The following is a 20590-nucleotide window of genomic DNA, read 5'->3' on the forward strand; positions in this document are numbered from 1 at the left end:
TGTTATCAAGAATATTATTTTTTTCTAAAAATGAGTATAATTTATTATACATAATGCGTTCTAGTAGTTTTGAGAAGCAAGAAAGAAGGGAAATAGGTCTATAGTTAGAAATATTACTATATCCAGATTTAGGTCTATAGTTAGAAATATTACTATATCCAGATTTAAAAACTGGTGTTACTCTTGCAATTTTTAGTTTTTATGGAAAGATTCCTTTTTTAAACGAAAGATTAGATATATGCAAAAAAAAATTTTTAATATAGAAAATACATTTAATTATAACATTACTGCTAACATTATCAAATCCTTGTGCTTTGTTTAATTTTAATGATCACACAGCATTTAATAATTCTTTTTCAGTTAACTCAGCTTTTTGCATTATTGATTTGCTAGGAGTCAAGTATTTCTCGTTGTTGAACTCACTGTGTTTTAATTTTGATGCTAAATTTAAACCTGCATTGACAAACAACTCATTAAATGTTTTAGCAATTATAGATTCTTTTGTAATTATAAATTCTTTGTATTTAATTATACTCGCCGAAAAAAAGCGTGGTCACCCCTATATATATATATATAATGTGGCCCCATCGCGGAGTTAAAATTCCATTTAACACCTTTATTAGCTGTTGACTGTTTTACTTTGTCTAAATTCAAGAGATCTACAAGTTCTTAAAGTTCAAGATTGGCTATCCAATAAAATGCGTTCAAAAAAGAATCTTTAATAAATTCAAATGCCATTTCTAAATGTACGGCTCGTGATTTAAAGCAAGTGAATAAATATAAATATCGCTTTGTTGTTCACATACCTCTCCCTTTTACCGTAATGAACGGACCATCAAAGTTAACAGCTGTTCTTGAAAACGCATGTAAAGGCATTTTCATCCTAATTTTTGGTAATAGTGCCATAATTTGATTCCTATTTTTAGCTATTTATCTTTTTGAGCTTTGGTATTAAATTTTTCAGTCACGGATTTTTTCTTTTGCTTGCATTATCCAAAATCGAGTTAATAACATCGACAATATCTGTTTGGTTCTACAAACATGTCTTCATTGTTCTTGATACTTTTTTACTATTAGTTTTGTTACCCAATTATTTCTCATTATAGTATTTTCTCGGTACATAATTTTACGTTTCGCGAATAGTCTTTTGATAATTCCTTCGTGCCGTTTGAAAATTTCTTTGCACCGTTTTGTAATTCCATTACGCTCTTTACTTAGCGATTCCTTTCGCGCCAATACTTAACGCGTTTTTTCGTTAATGAGATTTTAGTATTTTTCTTGATTTCCATAGTATACTCTGTATAAAATTACATAGGCTGCATGTGCAGTCAAAGCACAACTATAAAATTAAAAACTCATAATTTTTTTTTAATTTGGTTAATAAACGGTGAGTTTCCTGGGCATAGGAGTAAAAATGAGCTTCTTAAAAGCTTTTATTCACCTGTAATGAGGTTTGGGTCCTAATTGCTTCTCGGCCTAATTACTAAAATCAAGTGTACTATTTGCTTTTATTTCGGCTTCTTAATGCCTTTTGGTTGGTTACGGACCTAATAATTATGCAAATATTATACTGTAAGTAGATACTCAACGTGATTATATCTTCAGTACCTGTGACGGTAGTTATAACTTCAGTACTTTTCGCGGTGATTGTTTCTTCAGTGTATATTAAAATTACAATGTATTATATTTATTTAGCATATTAAATCTCCCGTATATGTATGTTTAAATATGTTTTTTATTTTTTGAGGTTCTGAAAGAAACCTAGCTCATATTGTTAGTGTCATATACGAATATATATAAATATAACAATATAAAGAGTAATTAGCAAATAATCTCTTTGTTAATATTAAGATTTCAATTTACAAATTAGAGTTTTAAAATAGTCATAGGAGTTAAGCCCGCATTATTTCATAACTTTTTTTTTTTTAATTTTAAATGCCCCTAGAAGTCCTTACGGTCTTGTTTCAGAGCAACGCGGATGAGCATTTAACTGGAAGTTCACGCCTCCTTCTCGACCGATGTCGCAAAATTTGCCCAGCAGTGGGGGTTTGAACCTTTTATTTTTTAATTACACTGCCAATTTTTAAATTTGCTTTTTAACAGATGAAACATTTAACTCAATTTTAAGAGATAGCTTACTTAACAGCAGCTTATTTTAAATGACTTGTGTTGTGTCTGTCAACACTTTTAAATCTATTGTACATTGCACCTCCATCTCCAAATTTAGTGTAATTGAATCTGGACTAACCGCAAACCAACAGGTGAAACTGCAAAACCATTTTTAAAGTTTTTTTAAATGCTCAATTTTATATAAGCTTGGTTCATAAAGACTCAAACTTAATGGCGGTAATGTTTGTCGATAACACAAGTCTTTTTTTACCAAGTGATATCACGACACTTTTTCATGATATAGAGTAAGTTCAAGTCAAATAATCTATTAATTGATTTTTTTTTAATTTTTTGTTCTTTATTTTATATTTATTGTTTATCTTCATACAATATATATATAAAAAAAGAAAAATACAAATAAGTATATCAATGAAAATAAAAAATACGGAAACTCAAAGAAGGTCTTGTCGCAGAAAACCGCCAAGATTTGAAACTAAACTTTTTTAATATTAGGATTATTATGGGTGTTTTTTAATATTAGGATTATTATGGGTGTTTATGGTGTTTGGGGTACTTTTAATAATCTGTTGATTGAATTTTTCTTAGTAAGTTATAAAAAGTTGATTCCAGTGAATATGCGTTCATGTTCATAGTTATTAAATAAATGTTTAGTTAATTATAATAAATAGGTTCTGTTCTATAAAAAATCACAAAGTCTTTTACTATTTGATATTAAATATATATATAAATATGATGTTAAAATAAAACAAATAAAAGTTACACTTTTCTTTGGTGTTTTTATTTTTTTTAATATCACATGGAAAAATCAAACAAAATTGTTTCTGCAGTTAATTAAGCATTAATACTTTCAATTTTGGCAGATGTGTAGAACTATTTATTTCAAATCGGTTTATCTGAAACAATGTACATAAAAGTTCATAACCTAGTTTTATCAACATACTTACATATATAACAATATTTACATGAAATAGAACAAAAAATAAAATAACTGTCAAGTATTTCTTTGTTAACTACAGCCCTACTATACTTTACATCGTCAGCAATCCTTTTGTCAAACTAACTATGAGCGAGACTAGGTTTTTTCAAACCGAGACGAGACCGAGACGAGAAGTTAGTACTTCTCGCGAGACCGAGAACAAGACGAGACGAGAAATTTAACATTTTTTGAAAATAAATTTATTAAAATCGAAGTAAAAAAAAAATGTAAACATGGTTTTGACAAGTAGACACAAATGACATTTGTCAAATGTAAACAACTTTTTCAAATAATAATTTAGGATTTTTTTGCCAAACTTTTCCAACAAGACAATGTTTTCTCTGATTAAGATGATTTGCTCTACTTTTCTGGGTGTAAGTTGTGTCTGGATGATCGGACGACATTTCCACCTAAGTTAAAAACTCTCTCTGATTTAGTTGCACTTGCTGGAATAGCTAAAATTTGTCTAGCTTATGAAAAGAGTTCTGGCAATGTATTTGAATGCAATTTCCACCAATCAAGAATCGGAAAGTCTTTTTTTGACATCAGGGAGATATTCATACTGGCACATTTTGCTCAAAATAGTATTCAGTTCAGATGTTGGCTCTTGTGTTTCAAGTCTGACGTTTAACTTGCTCTTCAGTTTTGAATTAGGGGACAAATCTGCTGAAAGGACTCTGGCAACAGGTTGGCACTCAACATTATCCTTAACCTGTGAGGCTAACCATTCTTTTGTTGTTTGAAATTTTTTGAAGAGCTTTAAGTGAAGTCCCTTTAAAGCAGGATCTAAGTAGTTTGCTGCAGCACTCAATAAGTTTCCAGTGTGACAAAGAAGAAATCTTTTCTCAATGCAGCTTTTCAAGTTTTTTGCATACAAGACACCGTAGCCATTTTTTCCATCCGTCTCGAATTGATCAATTTTCGAATCCGTCTAAATTGATCAATTTTGTCATGGATTAAACAAAGAGAATCGGCGACAGTGTTAATTGTTGGAATAGACTCAGCTGATCACGTTTCTGTAGCTTCTTTAAGTGGTGCCAAAATTTCTATTGCTTCCTCGATTGATTTCCACTGTGATGCACTGATTACTCAACGTAATCTTGGCTGTGTTTTTATTTCGAGGTGACGATGAAGTCCGCTCGATGAAGCTTGTGTTTCCATCTTTTGTTTTCAAAGACTTTTTGCACGCCTTGCATTCAGCACTGTCACTTGTTTTTTGAAAATATCTCCAGATTTTGTTTTTTCTTGGTGACATTTTTGATCGTTGAAATGAGGCAAGAATATTTCTTTTCAATATGAACAATATGTGTCAAGCTGAATTCCATTAGTAAACTAATGAAATTAAGTCGAAAGTGCACCATTTTATACAAAAAGTTTTTGTATTTAAAATCTAATTAAAAATATTTAAAATCTAATTAAAATTTTTTAATTAGATTAAAAAAAAAAATCTTGTTAAAAAATCTAATTAAAAATTTAATTTGTTTTTGTCAAAAACAAATTAAATTTTTAATCAGATTTATTAAAATTACGGAGTCAAAATATTAATTAATTAAAAAAACAAATTATTAAGCATTTTGTAAATTATAATAACTTTTAATTTGGAAAATAATATAATATTTAAGTTTTGTTCTACTTCTCGCGAGAATTTTCTATTTCTCGTTTCTCACGAGAAGTCCCATTTCTCACGAGAAACGAGAACGAGATCTCGCTCATGGTTATGTCAAACGATATATTTTCATGAGAGACTCTTGCATATTATTTTTATGAAAGACTCTCGCATATTATTTTTAAATTACCAGTCAGTCAGTTACCAGTGACGCATCCAAGAATTTTTGGTTGGGAGGGAGGTGTTGAAATATTATTACATTTTGTATCACATTTATGTCTCCTAAAAAAAAAAAAGTTCTCCCATCGCACAGTGGGCCGGATATTACCGGATACTTATGGTGGACAAAATCATTTTGATAATTTTTTTTTTTACTAAAGTCCTTTAAATGTCTAAATAAACACATTATAATAAAAATATTCGCTTTTACTATAAATTTTAGTTAAATTATTGAATATACTGAAAATAATAGATAAAACTTTAAAAAACGCGGGTTTGTAATTTTTTATATTTGAGTTCTCATAAAATGCTTATGAGGTTTTAATTATATTTTATGATGAAATATAAATTCTATAGATTAATTATGGTAGTAATTAGTAAAATTCTAGTCTAACGAATTACATTTTTTAATTTTTAAATCTATTACCCCAAATTCTGAATAACATTATCTTAAGTTTTTTTATACTATATAGAAAAAAGGCTACTTGTAGGAAAAAGAAAACAAAGCTTGTACTAATTTATATATTACAAATCATTCAATTACGGAGCTGATTCTTTCAACAACTCTAGAACTTCACTGGGAAATTTATGCAAACTTTGATTGTTATTTAACTTTAGTTTTCTAAGAGATGTTATAACGGGATCACTGGATACAAGAAGCCTATTAATCAAATCTTGGTTTGTATCTTTTCTTGAAGTCTTTCTGCTAAAATGTTCCCGAAAGTTCTTGAAGTCTTTATTTCGCGCCTCAAGGGCATCTTCAGACATTACTCCGATTGGTAGAAATTGTCTTTCAATTATAGCATGACCATGAACCAAAATTTTGTGGACAGATTGTGACATATAGTACCATGAATAATTGGATATATAAAGTTTTAGAGCGGTTATGCAAAAAACTTTAAACTTTATAGTATCTATTTCATATCCTGATGACAAAGTGACTAAAATAATATAAAAATAATATATAAGAGTTTCATCAACTTTTCATATCTCGGCGGTTAATTTATAGTTGGCAAAAGCTCTGCGGGAAGTATTTCCGTCGTTACTAGTACCTTAAAAATTAGAAAATTATATCTTATATTTAATATATTATATGGATATATAATATATTTTATATAATACAAAATTTGACTTACCCGAACCTCCACTTTTCGGAAAATCCACAACCAATCCTAATTGGTTCATAAAATCGGTCTGAATTCGGCACTTTACTTGCTCTACCGCTAATTTATCAGCTACGGCTCTAGCCTGCCATTTTCCGGTTTCCTTTTTATATCCAACATGAAGTATTAGTTCAAAAAAGTTTATCCAAGCGTGTAAACTAGATAAACCATATTTAAACTCTAAATTATTGGTGTCTAAATTCATAACTTTCTCCAAGTTATTCATGTTTTTTGGAGATAAACCACAAACTGGACAACACTGTGTCGAGTTTGTCATAGTTGATAAAATTGTTTGAATTTTACCATCTACCATGGTCAGCTCAATAAAACATTTTACAGCTAATTTTTTCCCAGCAAAAGTAATGTTAATAACATCGCAGTTCTCAATTTCGGAATCAATAGTTTTTTTTTCTTCTTCCACAACATTCTTAGTTTCCTTTTGAAAAGAAAATCTAACGGGTCGACAATATGCAGTTGATGACGGCTTTTCGTTTCTCCACACTACTACGTTTTTATTATTATAAAATCCGCTGAGTTCTAATGATACTATGCAAGTCATAAATAAGCACTCTTCATTTTTTAGATTTCGTTTAATGTTTTCATTATGGCTAGTTAGTTAGTTCTTCTAACATTGTAATTAGCACAGGAGCTTGTACGTCACACAGTCTTTCAAGAGTGTGCATAAGAAGGTCTTTTAGCGGTATGTTTACGGCATACTCATCTGCATAAACGTTTTTGGGATAACATTTAGATTTTGAAAACCGTATATCATTATATAAAGGATAAATGTGGCAGCCTTTTTCTTCTGCGCCATTTCGTAAAAGCTGGTATGTTAACTTTGATAAACCACCATCAACAACCAATGCTAGACCTTCATCCGGTGTGTACTTCATAAGATTTTTAACTGGTTTTTCATCTGAAATTTCGGCAATTTTTCTAGCAGTCTCGTACTTAAACTAATTTCTAAATTTTAATTTTGTTGCATGAAGTAATTCAGAGCCAGATAAACTGTTAATAACATTGTTAAGCTTTCTCTTTTTTGTTTTGTTGCATGAGTTTTTAAAAGAGCAACAAGGTCTTCCAACGTCATTAACTGTAGAATTTAGCGTAATGTACGTAAACTGAAAATCTTGAGCTAACCATTTTTCATTGCTTTTTTCAAAGTAATTTGCATCATTATTTGCAGCTATCCACTTTTTACGATATACTTTTATAAAGTTTTTACACTCACAATCGTTTAGTGTAATATCTACTGAAGATAGGAGAGTTAATACTGATGAAAAAAATGATTTATCATTAGGAAGTAGTTTGTTTTGTCTTATAAGTGTGTGAATCTCACCAATTTTCATATTATAACTAAAGTAAAAAACAAAAAAAGTATTATTCAAACAGTACAATGTGCATTGAATTGTATTGGATAAAAATAACATCTGTTATTGTTTAGTTGAATAAAAAACATGACGTTTTAAATAAGTATTTCGATTTCAAGCGAATAATACGATTTGAAACTAGTATTTTTAAAGTATCAAATAAACTCAAAATGGGAAATAATGGGCGATGTATACAGTTCTAATAGGTTATAGACATGTAGCATTTACTAGCTCAAGCACTCGATATAGGTTCTCGTAGGTTCCTTAACTTATTTGACACTTTTTGTACGAAAAAAAAGTATTAAATGTTATAAACTTACCTTGTTATAATAAAGCCAGTTTACAAATATTTTATAAACAATGATTTTTTCTATTTATTTTTTTCATAAAGCTATACAATTTAATAGTTAAAATAAATAAACTAATTGCGCATACACGTATTTTTTTTAAAGTTACTGTAAAGATATACACAAAAATAAAAAAAACTCGCGCTTTTTTAAAAAAATAAATAAAATTATTATACATGGAACCGCAATTGATTTTTGTGGTTTTGAAAGATACTAGCGACTTTACGAAATCAAAACGCCAACCGCAACGAGAACCGGGAAACTATGTTTTTTAAAGTTGTCGTTCACGTAGCCGTTTTTCGTAAAATATCGTTACGAAAGTTACTATGAAAACGTTGCGGTACGAAAAGCCTTTGTATAGTTCTGTATATTTTTCTGCATGATTTTTTGTACAGTTATATTTATAATTTTTAAGTAAGAAACCTATTCGATGTAAATTTCAATAAAAGAACGAAGTTTAAATTATTTTTTTAAATTAACATGTCAAAATTATCTCAGGTTCGCAATCAGTTACTCATTTCTCATTCTAATAAGATAATAAACGACGAAGAGCTATTATTACTTTACGATGTTAACAAATCAGGTAACTTAACTTTGCCTTATCATAGTTATCCAAGATTTAATTTAGACGACATATCAGAGGATGAAACCAAAAGCGAATTTCGATTTTTATCAAAAGATATATACGAGTTGATCAATATCCTTAATATTCCCGCAAAAATAACGTGTTACAATGGTGTCACCATTTCAGCTGACGAAGCCTTTTGTATTTTTTTAAAACGTTTTGCGTATCCCTGCAGGTATCAAGATATGTTTCCGCGATTTGCAAGACCAGTACCGCAATTGTGTATGATTTCAAATCATATCATGAATTTATTGTTTACACAATGGGGCCATTTACTTACCAACGTAAATCAGGGATGATTAGACACTCTGCATCTTGAAATTTATGCTGCTGCTATTCATGCTAAAGGGGCTCCTCTTAAAAACTGCTGGGGGTTTATAGATGGAACTTTAAGACAAATAAGTCGTCCTAGAAAGCACCAAAGAATTTTTTATAATGGACATAAAAGATGTCACGGAATAAAGTTCCAATCAGTAGTTGCACCCAATGGCTTAATTGCAAATTTATATGGTCCTGTGGAAGGGAAAAGACATGATAGTGGCATGCTCGCTGATTCGAATTTACTAAATAAATTAGCAGTAAATTCTTTTAACAGCAATAGAGAGCCTTTGTGTGTTTACGGAGACCCTGCATACCCCCATAGAGTTCATTTACAATGTGGATTTAAAGGAGCTAACATATCCCCTGAACAGCTTATTTGGAACAAAAATATGAGTAAAGTTCGTGTTGCTGTTGAGTGGATATTTGGAGATATTGTAAACTATTTTAAATTTTTAGACTTTAAAAAGAATCTTAAAGTGGGACTTAGTCCAGTTTCTAAAATGTATTTGGTATGTGCGTTAATGCATAATGCACGCGTTTGCCTATATGGTTCAACAACAACAACATATTTTGATTGTCAAGCACCATCCCTTTCAGAATATTTTATTTAACTTTTATAATTTAATAAATACTTTTTTAAATGAAATATAAGACAGAATATAAAATTGCTTTATTTTTTTTCAGGTAAAAATTTGCTTAAAATTTCTAAAAAAGATGCTTGCTGTTGCATCATAGCTTGCATCATGTTATTTTGTTGCTGCATCATCTGTTGCATTGTTTTTCCTTGTGCTTCAACTTCTATTCTTTTGACTTCAAGTTCCTCTTTTCTAATATTTATTTCCATTTCACTTTTCTCTTTTAAATAAGAAATTGTTTCATTGCCATTATTTCTGGACTTTTTATTAGTTTCTTGTCGTCCGTTTCGCTTTTCACTTTCACTACATGTCTCTAATGACCGCTTTCGCATTTCTATTGCTTGCAAATTATCTGCATCAACCTTTGCATTATTTTGGACTAAGAGATCTTTAAAATTACTTTCAGATTGCTGAAATCTCTCATAGACATTAGCAATAGCCACATCATAGTCTGTTAAGTCACATGTAATTCCACTTGCTTTATTTTCTTCTGCATCTTTTTTTTTAAACTTTTCAATTAAAAGGTTTACATGGTCTCGAGTTGACCTTCCAGTAACTTTAAAATAAGGCTCAGGTAATCCATTAAGAGAGTTGGATATTTTTTCCCATGAATCGCCTCTTTCTTTTGAACCACGTTTAAATTGCCATGGCTCGAAGGTCAAAACCTCCATTAACAACAATCGTGTAGTTGAGTCCATCGAACTAGAATATAAAAGTGTTTTTTTAAATTTAATTATTATTTTAATAGATTGATTTATTTAATAGATTGATTAATTTTTGATAGAACAGATTTAAATGATTAAAAAGTCATACTTATACAAATTTAAATCATTAGAATTATATTATATTAATTATATTATAATTATATTACTCATTAGTTTATATAAATCTTGTCTTTAGGGGAAATCAATTTAGATGACCCTGGAGATAACAGATTTATGTAGCCACATTTTATAACTATTTTTATAAATAAAATATTACCTTGAGGGTGATGTTATTGTTCCACATGACGATTCCATAACAAAGATAAACTGTGTGTTATGTTTAGCTTGATAAGTATTTTTCATTAATTTATTTATTACTGCTCTGTTTAATAAAAACTGAACACTCAAACTGAGCACTAAATACTCTTGCAAGAAACATAAAAATCTAATACAATGTCTTTTCTAGTTCACTAAATTTAACTCATCTTTGCACATTTTCTAGTAATAATTTATATAGAAACATAAACCTCAAAAATGTAAATTATAATATTAATATACATTACCAGTTACTAAATTAATAATAGCCATATATTTATTTGGTTATTATTGATAATCAATAATTATTGGTTATTGATTTTAATTGTTTTTAATTGATAATTATTATTAATATGTTTATATAAGCATATTAACAATTATTATCAATTAAAAACAACTTTAATCAATAACCACGCAAACATCGCTTAATACTCCGAACCTTTTACCATTGAATTGCACACACACAGCTGATATATCAGCTTATATCGATATAAAATTCACCACAAAAAACAAAAACAAAAAATCTTAGTTTGCGAAAAAATGTTAACGTTTTCATAATCATTTCACGTTTTCATCACAACGCTGAAACTTTAATTTTAACGTCCGGCCTAGAACTTTGAAACGCGAATTGGGACTTACCCTAAGCTTACACATGCGCATTAGCAATTTTTTGTGTTTGGACGTTGCGGTTGCAGTTGTCGTTTTGATGTCGTAAAGTCGCTACTATTAAACTCAAACCAATGTTTTAATTAGTCAGTAGAGTATTGCGATTATGTTTTATAATATGATTTTTGAAATAATAAACTTTAATTTTTGAGGTTTTGTCCACCACCTGGCCCACTGTGCATCGTAAGATATTTTAGGACTTTTAGTTTCTGGTAAGGAGGGAGGGGGGGGGGGCGGAATGATGGATATATATATATATATATATATATATATATATATATATATATATATATATATATATATATATATATATATATATATATATATATATATATATATATATATATATATATATATATATATATATATATATATATATATATATATATATATATATATATATATATATATATATATATATAAAGAAGAAAATAAACTTGAAGTCTTATGACCGAGGAAGAATCAGTTTAAAACTTCATGACTAACCTCAAGCTGTTTGCTAGAAAGTGTCTAACACCGTCCCTTACTGCCAACTAACATAAAAATTTGTTAGTATGTCTTCAGAAGAGAATCTAGATGTACTTTACAAAACAACCCTTACTATTTTACTGGCCGCTAAAGATGCTCTCAATCTAACAACGGCAACAACGAGTGCTACAATTGTACTACCGAGTTTTGTAGCTACAAAAAATCACACAATTGCCAAAACCTTTTGCTTTTGGTGTGGTGGTAAGTTACACCGAAAAACAAAATGCCTATTACGTAACTCTACCTGCACAAATTGACAAAAAAAAAGGGTCACTAGGCAAGCGTCTATCTGTCAAAAACAGAGAAGAAAAATTACACTAAGACTACTGTGGTTAATAAAAAATGCGTGGATGATGAGCACGAGTGTACAGTACTCTCTTCGGCTATAGCCTTAATTAACTCACCAGATGGATTGATTGTCGCCAACATAAAATAAAACTTAGGCATTATTGGATACCAGCTCAGACAAAATATTCATAACCTCTGAACTTCTTATATAATGAAAACTTCCCTACAACTCTTGGTGCACCTCACAGGTGTCACTGGCGGATCATTCCACAATCAAAGTTAAAGGAATTTTCCGAGGTTCATTACTAATGACTGGCGAAAAAAAAAAAATTTTTTGTAGTTGAAAAACTAGTAGCACCTGTAATTGTCGAAATTACTGACTCAAAAATCTTCTATAACTATCAGCTTTGAAGGAAATAAACCGCTTAAATTTCGCTTTGCTACAAATAGTATGAAATCTAACACTTATGCCTTAATATCTGGAGTAGATATCGATAAAATTAAACCTATTGCAACAAAATCACGGCGGACCAAAAACGTTCCATTTTTAACAGAAAAAATTTCCCGCATGCTCAAACAAAATATAATTTAAGTGAGCCGTAGCCCTTAGCGTGCTCAACGTTTTGTGGTATTTTCAGGTCATTAAAATCGCTTAATAATTAAATATTCAAACAAAATTAATTTACACACGCTACTAGATTAGATCCATTACCACTTGTTGACGACATGTTATTTGAAATAGCAGCGAATAAAATTTTTAGTAACATAGATCTCAAATCCGCCCACCATTATATAAAGATACGGCCTGAACACAGCAAATTTTATGCATTTAAAGCTAATGGTAGACTTTATGAGCTTAAACGATTATCTTTTAGTTGTACGAACGCGGTTCCAATATTTCAACGAGTAATGGACAAATTTTTTCAGACCAACGAGCTAAAAAATATATATATATATATACTTTAGAATACTTTACTGTAGAATACTTTTTAAAGTTGTTTAAATATATATATATATATATATATATATATATATATATATATATATATATATATATATATATATATATATATATATACATATATATATATATATACATATATATATATATATATATTTATATATATATATATATATATACACTTTAGAATACTTTACTGTAGAATACTTTTTAAAGTTGTTTAAATATAGATATATATATATATATATATATATATATATATATATATATATATATATATATATATATATATATATATAGATATATATATATATATAGTAAAAACACTTATCTAATTTTTGATTACTTCAACACTGTATTTCACCATCAGTAGGTTCATCAGGAAAATCAAGATCAAGATTTATAATCACCAGAGATACTACAAACGCACATGAAAAGTAAAAAGTATATAATGTTTCCTCAATTTTGTTGCTAAAACTGAAATTTCTTTTTTAAGCTTCGTAAGTTAAAATGTATCACATTTAAGTGATCTCACTAAAGAAATTCTTTTAGTTTATTATAATATAACATAAAAATAAAGAGGCTTTTAAAAATATTAGATCACTTAGGTTTATTTTACGGTTGTTTAATTATCTCCTAACTTTTTATTTTGCTCGTTTTTTAGTTTTGTTTTTGGTGCCCTATAAAGACCTAAGGGTCTTTTCATAACGCACCGCGGAATTTGTAATCAATGAGTAGTTAAAAAAAAAACATTTTAACGTCAGAGTTAATTATTCGATTATCTTTTTAATGATGTATAACACTTAATGGTTCAATTTATCCTTTCTGAAAAATTTAATGGTAAATAACAGCAACCCCTATAATTACTAACCAGCAATGGCTAATGGTCAGTCTATCTAAAAATAACATAAAAGCCAACGGGAATTAGCAGGATTATGTGGTACTTTACTTTGCCATGTCCGAAAACGCTGAAAACCTATAAACTTTCAGATGATGTAAAAAATTCACCAAGAGTTCGAAGGCCGTCAAAACTCAATTCTTGTGATTAAAGCTTACTTATTAAAGGGTAAGGGAAGATCCTAAAATTTGAACTCCGTTAAAAGTATTCGGTCACGGATGACGAGAAATTGTAAAATAATTATAGAGAATGTATGAAGCGTTGCGCTATTGAAACCTGCACTGGATAAAATTTGAAGCGAAATTCTAAAATAACTTTAATTATTTTGGCATAGATTAAACACATGCCAAAACGTATTGGAGTCTGCGTAAATGGAGGTGATAGTCATGCAAAATACTGAATTGAGTAAAAATATGAAAAAGGGTAATCTAAATACTTTTTCATATTTTCTTTTATTATAGTTTTTGACCTGATTCTCTTTTTTGATTGATTTTAATACCAAAATGATATTTTTTATTTTTATTTTTTTACTTATTTTAGTTATGCCAGTTATTCAAAATTATTATTAAAAAAAAAATCTTAAAAAGCTTGAAAATTTTTTAACCATGTTTTAAAAAATCTAAATGACTTTATATTTTTGAAAACCACTGTAAGAACAATTGTTTACCAAAACACCTGCTTCACTCGAGTAATTTATATCTAAATCAGATTCTTTGTCATTAACAAACTCATTAGTTTGAAAATTGTTTTTCATCATTTTTAACAAAATAAGATTCCCCTTAGTATTTTTAAAAGAAAAGAATTTCTTTGTTAATTTAAAATGCTATATCTGCAATAATTGATTTTTTTAAAAAGAAAATGTAGTTATCAAGAGAATGCATTGCATTTACAAAAAGTAACAAATTTATTTTGTTTGAATAGTAGGAAGGAGAAGAATAGGAGAAGAGGGGGCATAACCACCCCCGTAATGATTGGAAACATGTTATATGAAAATAAAAACGAAACGTATTTTTTTAAAAGTTTATTTCATTAACCACATTATAAAGCTTTAAATTGCTGCAATTAAGAAAAAAATTAAGTGGTTTTTAAAATTTTATTACACATAAATTACACTTAGTAAAAAAAACAGATGTACCCCCATTGTGAGGCACAACCACACCCTCATTAAACCTCGTTGGGGGTACACTTATCATGGTACATTTTTTTTTACAATTGTCACAGCTCAGATTACTTTTTGATTTTTTTTATTGGGGGCAAATGCCCCTGCTGACCCCCGGTTGCTACGAGCCTGCGAAGTACTTACAATTTTTGTAGTTGTAGCATTTTTTGTTTGTGCAGTCTTGGCAACTGTTTGAGCTTTTTTTTTTTAAGTTTTTAGAACCATGCACTTTTGCAGTTCCGTTTTATATGGTGAACTGGTGAGTATAGCTATTTTGCTTTTTAGGCATCGTTTTCAAGGTTGCTAAGTTTTTTCATTCCGAATACTTACAATTTCTTCGGGTGTCGCAATTGTGAAAGAAGCCATAGATGTCGAGGACAATTTTTCGGATTCAGAGCAAGATGTCAGGGATACATCTTGCAGTGAAATAATATTCACCATATAAATAATAATTCACTTGCAGTGAAATAATAATTACCATAATAATCAACAGAGAGAAAAAGAAACTCTCTTGCTTACCAAAAAAAGTAATTATTAACAACAAAACTATAACAAGTGAAAAAATATATGTCAAGAATTTAACAAATATTTTGTTAATGTAGGCACCTCTCTTGCATCTAATATTGTTCAGTCGACTAAAGTGTTTGATGAATACTTGGGAGAGAAACCCGCGACTAGTATATCTAATGAAAAAATAAATAAACACGAATTTAACAAAGCACTATTTGAACTAAAGCGTAACAAGTCATGTGGATATGACGACATTACTAGTAATGTAGCTATCTATGTTATGGATAGTATAAGTAAACCATTATTTTATTTAATAGCATTTTCATTTGAGAATAGTATATTTCCTGATAAATTAAAGGTAGCCAAAATTCACCCAGTTTTTAAAAATGGTGATTGTTCTTCTGTTTCTAACTACCGTCCTATATCACTACTCCCTGTCTTTTCAAAAATTTTTGAAAGGGTAATTTTTAATAGAATTTATGATTACATGACATTATACACGCTTTTATACAAAAATCAATTTGGATTTCAGAGATACTGCTCTACTGAGCACGCTATTATTGAACTTTCCAATTAAATATCTATGTGCTTTGATAAAGGGGAACAAGTACTTGGAATATTTATCGATCTCTCTTAGGCATTCGATACTATTGATCACATTTTGCTTTAAAAGTTAAAGCATTACGGCATTAAAGGCCTAACATATAAGTGGATTAAAAATTATCTTTTCAATAGAAAACAGTTTGTTGTCCTGGAGGAGTCAGGAGCTCTTGATATTGATTGCGGAGTCCCACAGGGATCGATCTTGGGACGTTAATTATTTGTAATATATGTTAATAATATGAATAAAGCCTCTCATATAATATCGTCAATTATGTATGCAGATGATACAAATTTATTCTACAACAATTCTGATGTAAAAATATTGTTCGAAACAATGAACACTGAACTGGAAAGCTTTAACCAATAGTTTGTAGCTAATAAGTTATCATTAAATTGTGAAAAAACAAGTTTTACTCTTTTCCATAAAGTAAGACAATCAACCAATCTTCCGGTAAAGTTGCCAAAACTGTCAATTAATGAAAATGAAATAAATCGAGTAAAATATACAAGGTTTTTGGGAGTAATATTTGATGAGAACCTATCATGGAAAAAACAAATTAGTCTTATTGAAGCAAAAAAAAAGTGTATCGTATAAATCTAGGGCCTTTCTTGATTATAAATCACGCAAAATGCTTTACTTCAGTCTTGTTCATTGTCATCTCTCCTACGCTAATATTGTTTGGACTAACACACACAAAACTAAATTAATAAGATTACAGAGCCTACAAAACAACGCATGTAAAGCAGTTAACTATTTAAAAAGATTAGAAAACCCTTCCCCTGTAGTGAAATACATGAATGTGTTAAATATATCAAAACTTAATTCGCTTTAAATATTAATATTTATGTATAAATATAAGAATAACTTGCTGCCAAAAGTATTATCTGATATTTTTACATCGGCGTTTTCACAAAAATACAATCTTCGGTCAAATAGCAATCATAACTATCAATTGAGAAGAGTAAAATCGCAAGTGTCAAAATTCTCAATTATTAACCAAGGTCTGTCATTATGGAATCAATTAAAAAATAACAATATAAAAGATTTGAAAAGCACTTCCTCTTTTAAACGACAAATGAAATTGCATCTCCTTAACTTCTGATACATATGTAAGTATGTTTATATGTGACGCATCTGACCAAAACCAGTCGGATGTCGCGTTATGTTATATTGAGAAAACCATCAAAACATCTCAAAAATTCAATTTTTATCATTATTTATTTTTTTGCATAATTGTTTACATAATTAACTTTTCTTTGCTATTCAAACTTAACTTTTAATAAAAAATAATTTTTTGATGGTTAATTTAGTGATTTTTGTGAGGCTATTGTCTTAAAATTTCTGTGATTACTCATTAAATTGGTCCACTTTCAGTAATAAACATGACTGCCTAGCGCAATAATAACCTTGACATTTTGGTATGGTTAGAAAGCTGACCTCTTTAGCTATTCAATAGTGTACACGTGTTTCTTTGTCTCATTTGAAATTTGACCTATCGGAACAATTTTTACAAGCCACCACGTGTAAACAAACTTGGCAAGCGTTGCTATCACGTGGTTTCCATTATGTTTTGATCAATTCTATTGGACAACAACTTATAATCTGGCCATCGCGCATGCTCAGTAGTGATATTAAATAGCTCAGCGCATGCGCAACGACCGTGTTTCGTTATTGTTGGTCGTGTAGCAGTACAGCCAGTAGTAAATAAATAATAATATTCTTTCAGTTTTATTTTAATTATTTTAATAAAAAAATAAAATGGCGAACAATAGTATAGCAATAGCTAAGATGCTAAATTCGTCAAAGTCTGACACAGACAAGCTGAATTCAATTTGGGAAGAATATCTCTGGACAGATCGAATAGATGACGAACTTAACAGCTCTGATGATGAAGTTGCCATGGCAGACTTTGAATCCGAAATTTCTGACTCTGATAATGAGAAGGATGAAGTTGGTATGAAAAAAAATGATTTTGAACTGGCCTGAACATGCTCAAGTTACTCCAGAGATCTTTACGGACGAGAATGAAAAAAATTATATTTATTTAATTTATCTATTCATAAAAAACTGTCAAAGAGACGCGACCTAGAGGTCGAGGTCGGGGTCGTGGTGCACGAGAGCGTGGTTTAGACTTTTAACTGTTTTTTTCATTTTTGTTTTAAACTTTTAATGTTTGTTTTAACTCTTCACTTCTTACTCTGTTATGCTTTTAAACATGAAATTTTTCATAAACAACATTTAGGTATTTTTTTTGCTTTAAATATTGTCAATAGATTTAAAAATCTAAAAATTAAAAAATTGATAATAGTTTAATTTTCTCGATGTAGTAAAAGTGTTATAATTTAAAAAGTAATCAAGCTACAGTAATAACTTTTTCAGGACTTGTTGCAAATGTATCACAGTAGATGTGTGCCAAATTAGAATAAAATCCATGCATGGTTGCTAAGGAGTTTTCTATTTTATATGACATCAAACCTTTAAACGCGTTTTTTTCAGTTTTAAAATTTTAATATAGATGTTACATTTTTGCTCATAACTTTGGCTAGGGTCAAGCTAAAGCAATAATTTTTGCATCATTTTAAAGCAGAATATTATACCTTTTTAAATATGTATCACACTCAAAACTTAAAATTTTATACATGTGACTGGTTTTGGTCAGATGGGTCACATATATGTATGTGTGTAAGTATGTTTGTATATGTATTTGTGTATGTGTATATGTATATATGAGGATGTATATGAGCTTTTATTCTTCACCTAGTATTTTTCAGAAAAAATATTTTATTGAAAATTTATTAAAGCCATGTGGGTGACGCGAAATGAAATAACTCCCCAAAAAATTAACTCACGGTTAAAACATTTTAACTCCCCGGTTAATCTATTTCGAAATAAATTAACCGCGGTAGTTAAATTATTTTTAAATATGGCGAAATGGATTAACCGGGGGTTCAATATTTCTAACCCCCATCGTAATAAATTAACCCCTTTTTATACGCGTTTTGAACTATTTAGCTTATAATATGTTCTACAAAACTGCGAATGTAGTTTATTTTAATGTGTGTTGTGTTGAATAAAATTATTTTGTAACTGTTCATTTTTGACAAGTTTGTTTATTGTTGCATAAATAAAAATAATAATATTGCGAGAATTTCAGTGAACCTTTCTCTTTTCCTAATAATGTTAGAGATTATAGAGTTTATATAGTTAAAACTATATATATATATATATATATATATATATATATATATATATATATATATATATATATATATATATATATATATATATATACATATAATTATATATGATATATACATATAATTAATATATATAATACATATATAATTATATATATATATATATATATATATATATATATATATATATATATATATATATATATATATATATACATATATATATATATATATATATATACACACACATATAGTTATATATATAATATATACATATAATTATATATATAATATATATAAATATATATAAATATATATATATACATATATATATATATATAATTATATATTATGTGTATGTATATATATATATATATTATATATATATGTAGATATAATTTTTATATATACTATCTTATCTAATTAAGGTTGTTTAAAATCTCTATGAATATACGCTTCTTTTGAGACCCATGTTGACATACTTTTGAATAACTTTTTTTTCGACAATATTAGGGACTTTACCCTAAATACTTAAGATTTGAACCTAAATATCTTTACAACTTGACGTGATGGTAAAAAAAGAGTTGCATATTTGAAATCAAAATGAGAAATGCTATACAAAAAACAAATTGTTTGCTCGGCACCAGAAAAAAAATTATTTTTGTTGACCTGTGTTATCTATCCTCAGTTTACCAAAAACCTACTCTTACAGCACCTGTTTCTAATGACAATACAGAAATTCTCACCACATCTGCTGCTATTCCTAACAGTCACAACTCCTCAAAAAAAAAAGTTTGCTTCTTTTGTGGAAACAAAAGAAGCAAATGATAAAATATATCAAAGGCGTCTTTGTTACAACTTTGACATGTTTACCGAACATGTTTACAGCTTTTTTGTTACAACTTTGACATGTTTACCGAAAAAGATTACAATATTGCACCTTATACTTTTAGCTGTATGTACTCTTCAGCAATGAGCTTGTTTACTATTTTGTCTTAACACAATTCGTTATGCTACCCTGGTGTTACCAGAATGATTGCTTCTTGCAAACTATCATTCTCAGTAAATGTTTTGAAATCTGTTATTAGCAACTGTCGAATACTGGTTCTTGTAACAGGTGTGCAACTGCACACCTGTTACAAGAACCAGATAAGACTGCACACCAGTTTCAAACTTAAGTCTTACCTACAGTTAACTTGGAAAAAGCAAATCTCAGCTCATCGGAACAATCTACTGTACACCTGTTACAAGAACCAGATGAGGCTGCACACCAGTTGCAAAAACCAGATGAGACTGTGTCATTTGATCTTCCTACAATATCCAGTGAGTCTTATCTTGCCATGTCCAATAAGGTTGAAAATGATATTT

General features: G+C 29.0%; 2 protein-coding genes across 2 annotated transcripts; both read right to left on the minus strand.

Annotated features, from left to right (window-relative positions):
- Window positions 1-5514: 5514 nt before the first annotated feature.
- Window positions 5515-6653, minus strand: LOC136076264 (uncharacterized). The gene is made up of 2 exons (XM_065789738.1): window positions 6068-6653; window positions 5515-5983 (listed from the first exon to the last, which is right to left on the minus strand). The coding sequence occupies exons 1-2, from the start codon at window positions 6651-6653 to the stop codon at window positions 5916-5918; spliced, it is 654 nt and encodes a 217-aa protein (XP_065645810.1). The 3' UTR covers window positions 5515-5915.
- Window positions 6654-8743: 2090 nt separating this feature from the next.
- Window positions 8744-10086, minus strand: LOC136076595 (uncharacterized). The gene has a single exon (XM_065789898.1). The coding sequence runs from the start codon at window positions 10061-10063 to the stop codon at window positions 9428-9430; it is 636 nt and encodes a 211-aa protein (XP_065645970.1). The 5' UTR covers window positions 10064-10086; the 3' UTR covers window positions 8744-9427.
- Between the last annotated feature and the right edge of the window lie 10504 nt (window positions 10087-20590).

This window comes from Hydra vulgaris, chromosome 02 (genome assembly GCF_038396675.1).
Source record: "Hydra vulgaris chromosome 02, alternate assembly HydraT2T_AEP".
In the NCBI taxonomy this organism is placed as follows: domain Eukaryota; kingdom Metazoa; phylum Cnidaria; class Hydrozoa; order Anthoathecata; family Hydridae; genus Hydra; species Hydra vulgaris.